Consider the following 3,074-nt stretch of genomic DNA (forward strand, 5'->3'; position numbering starts at 1 on the left):
CTCATGCTTTTTGAAATGTACAAGCATAGTATTCATCTAGAGTTTAATTAAGGTTAAAAACCTTAATTAAAAGGCTATTATGGAATCTTTTTGGCAGATTACGAGGTTAATCTAGCTCTTATCTTTTTCTTTGACATGGTAAAAAGAGCTTATCAAAAGCCGTTGAAATAAATTTTATTTTATTGTTGGGTTTCAGAAGAACGAATATGATGACGTAAACACGTATCGGCCTCCGCCAATCATATTCCCTGGTGGGTTTAATAATGATTAGATGTAGAAACATAACAAAAGAATTTGAAAATTTCGTAGTAATGATAACGTCATATCGTACTTGCCTGATGCTACATGGATTCGCAATTTTATTGCAAATTTCAACCTCATTTCGTCATCATAGGTAGTAGTTATTAGTATCTTCTCGATTACACACATATTTGAATTTCAAAATCTCCAAAACATTTACCCGAGTTCAGTTAATCTATTAATCTATTTATATGATATAACCTTAACATAATACTCTTGTACATAATCTTTTGAATCAGCTTCTTATTTTCTGATGTATATAATAAGTTCTTTATTATCATTATATAAAACACATTTCAGTATGAAGTGTAGTAAGTAGTCTAGTATACTAGTGAATAACTAGAAACAAATTTAACATTTTCTTTTCCAAAGCAAAACTTTACAAAAATAAGAGCCCGAAGAAAAGGGAGAAAATGAAAGATCAAAAGATAATAAGAAAATAAAAGAAGTCCTTGATGAAAGTCAAAAGCAACGACCATCTTTTCTCAAGGACGAGAAACGCTTATTTCTAATTATAGAATCTAAAATCCGCCGGTTCTTGAGGAAACTGACGATCATAAGAACAAGAAGAACGTTTTTCTTGCTGCGGTTGCGGTTGGACCATCCTCACGCCGCTAACGCTACTCCTAGCCGCCATAATCTCATCAAGAGACAACCTCTTTCTATCAGGACGCTGTCTCGGCGCGCTATGGGAACGCACCTTGGCCTTAAACGACTGCGTATTAGCCATATAACTCGGTGTCATCAAACCAGGATAATTCGGCCTAAAACAAACGTCTCTGGAAACGCTTTTTGCCGGTGAAGGAGGTGTATAGTAATGATGATTATTCGCCATCGATGAAGAGAATCTTGGAGTGTTTTGAGCCGTGGGAAACTTGCATTTATCTCCTGGAAAACTCCATTCGAAGTCTTTGCCTTGATAGATGAAATCATCACCACACTCGGACACAGCAACATTCATTCTCTTCGATCTTGATTTCGTTTTGTAAGTGTCGATCTCAACAATCTTGGGACTGGTCTCATCATACACGTTGTTGTTGAAGCTCTGTCTCTCAACAGAGATTGATATTCTCTTGCTATGGACTTCGCTTCTTGAATCATCAAACCTCTCCTATTGAATAATCATTAAACATAAGTTTGATCATAGAGATCTGTGGTAGAAACTGAGACTGACAATAGAAGGGAATGGTTCTTCTTACAAGGGAATGTCTAGGATGTAACATGTTGTTACGGTTGATGCGTTGAGACCGAACGCTAGTTTGTGCTCTGATGAGAGCTTGCATGCTGTGTAGCGTTTCGGCGGCGCGTTTGCGAACCAAGTATCCTCTCACCAAAGCTTGGAGCTTCACTAGACCTTTCAAAGCTCTCAACGCTTTCCTCGCCTAAAACAAAATTCAAATTTAATATTTTTAAAAAACTTACGAAAAGCTTAACAATTATATTAATGTGTTTAATTAGAAAAAAAAAAGTTTTTTTGAAATTAACAAAGACGTGTACTGTTTCATTAAGGAAGATGTGTAAGGACCAAGCAACGTACAGACATGCTTTTTCTTTAGACATCCGATTCTAAACTATACCCACATGGCAAAACTCGATCTTTCGTGTCTAAACGATATGAAAAAAAAAAAGAGTTTTAAGGAGATAGTTTATTAATTTACCAAATAGCCCTTGAAGACTGTTTGAATTTTCACGGCGGCCCACCGCTCAACTCCGTTCCCGCCGGTATATCCTCCGGCTCTCCCGTTACTTGTTAGCCTAACCACCGCGACGGCAGCTTGCGCAGCTGCAACCGCTGCGTCTGCGGCTGCGGCAGTGGCGGCAGCAACAGCAATGGCGTGTTTGTTCTGTTCCTTGTCTGTTTCTGCCAAGTATGTTCTGAGCCAGACGGAGTCTGCTTGGAGAACTTTCCGGTGAATGAGGGACCCACCAGCTTCTCCTCCTCCATTGCCGGAATACTCACTTTCGCCATCGCCGGAAACTCGGTTCTCTTTCTCTTTGCTCTTTTTCATACCGAAAATGCCCTTGAACCATCTTGATGCTCTGCCCATCTTCTTGAAGAACAGTCAAAGATGTTGACGCGATTTAAAGAGTAAAAAAGATTCAGAGGTGAGAGATCACAAATACCCAGAAGAAATGGAGAGTAAAACTTTATGGCACTGAAACAGAAGAAACAGAATGATGTTTAGTGAAAGAAGCACTGCAAAAAGGGAGGGATAAGAACTTGAGAGAGAGAGAGAGAGGGAGCGATGGAAATAGATTCTTGAAGATAACCATCATGTTCGTATTTATATATAAGTACTAGTATTTGAATTTCAACTCGAGCAAGGGACAAATATGTTGATTATAATAAACTATTTATGTACATTTGTTATGGAGAATTTTTGTTTGAAATGCAACGTTTGGTAAAGAGCTAGCTAACCTTTTCTTTATACGATCTAGCTTCAAATATAAGGTAACGTATTTAATTTGTAGCTTTAATTTGTTTTACCAGAAAAACCTATTTTATTTACAAAGATTAACAAATACTAACATTTTTAATTTAAGCGTCAAAGTGAAGCTAAGGGGTAATTAAGGGGGTGTTAGTAGGAATTACATTTATAATTATTGTTAGAAATTTAAAAATTTATAGTTATTGGTTAATGGATTCTAACATTTTTATAAAATCAAGTGCTATTGGTTTGATGATTTTATAATGACATATGAAATCTATTTATTCAAAAAGTCTAACTTTTAAAGATTATTAATTCTACAAAAAATAGTCTTATTGGTATTTA

The 3,074-nt window shown here is 36.4% G+C and overlaps 1 protein-coding gene across 1 annotated transcript; it reads right to left on the reverse strand.

Annotated features, from left to right (window-relative positions):
* Nucleotides 1-636: 636 nt before the first annotated feature.
* Nucleotides 637-2,617, reverse strand: LOC130504977 (protein IQ-domain 26). Its single transcript, XM_056999581.1, has 3 exons — nt 1,959-2,617; nt 1,500-1,682; nt 637-1,411 (listed from the first exon to the last, which is right to left on the reverse strand). Exons 1-3 carry the CDS (start codon nt 2,346-2,348, stop codon nt 809-811), a joined length of 1,176 nt encoding a protein of 391 aa, XP_056855561.1. The 5' UTR covers nt 2,349-2,617; the 3' UTR covers nt 637-808.
* Between the last annotated feature and the right edge of the window lie 457 nt (nt 2,618-3,074).

The sequence above is a fragment of the Raphanus sativus genome, unplaced genomic scaffold (genome assembly GCF_000801105.2).
Source record: "Raphanus sativus cultivar WK10039 unplaced genomic scaffold, ASM80110v3 Scaffold1922, whole genome shotgun sequence".
Lineage (NCBI taxonomy): Eukaryota > Viridiplantae > Streptophyta > Magnoliopsida > Brassicales > Brassicaceae > Raphanus > Raphanus sativus.

Coding starts and splice junctions, on each gene's coding strand:
- LOC130504977 (XM_056999581.1), bottom strand. CDS start 2,348: ATGGGCAGAGCATCAAGATGGTTCAAGGGCATTTTCGGTATGAAAAAG. Junction 1,683..1,958: donor CAGTCTTCAAGGGCTATTTG/GTAAATTAATAA, acceptor ATTTTGTTTTAG/GCGAGGAAAGCGTTGAGAGC. Junction 1,412..1,499: donor TACATCCTAGACATTCCCTT/GTAAGAAGAACC, acceptor ATTATTCAATAG/GAGAGGTTTGATGATTCAAG.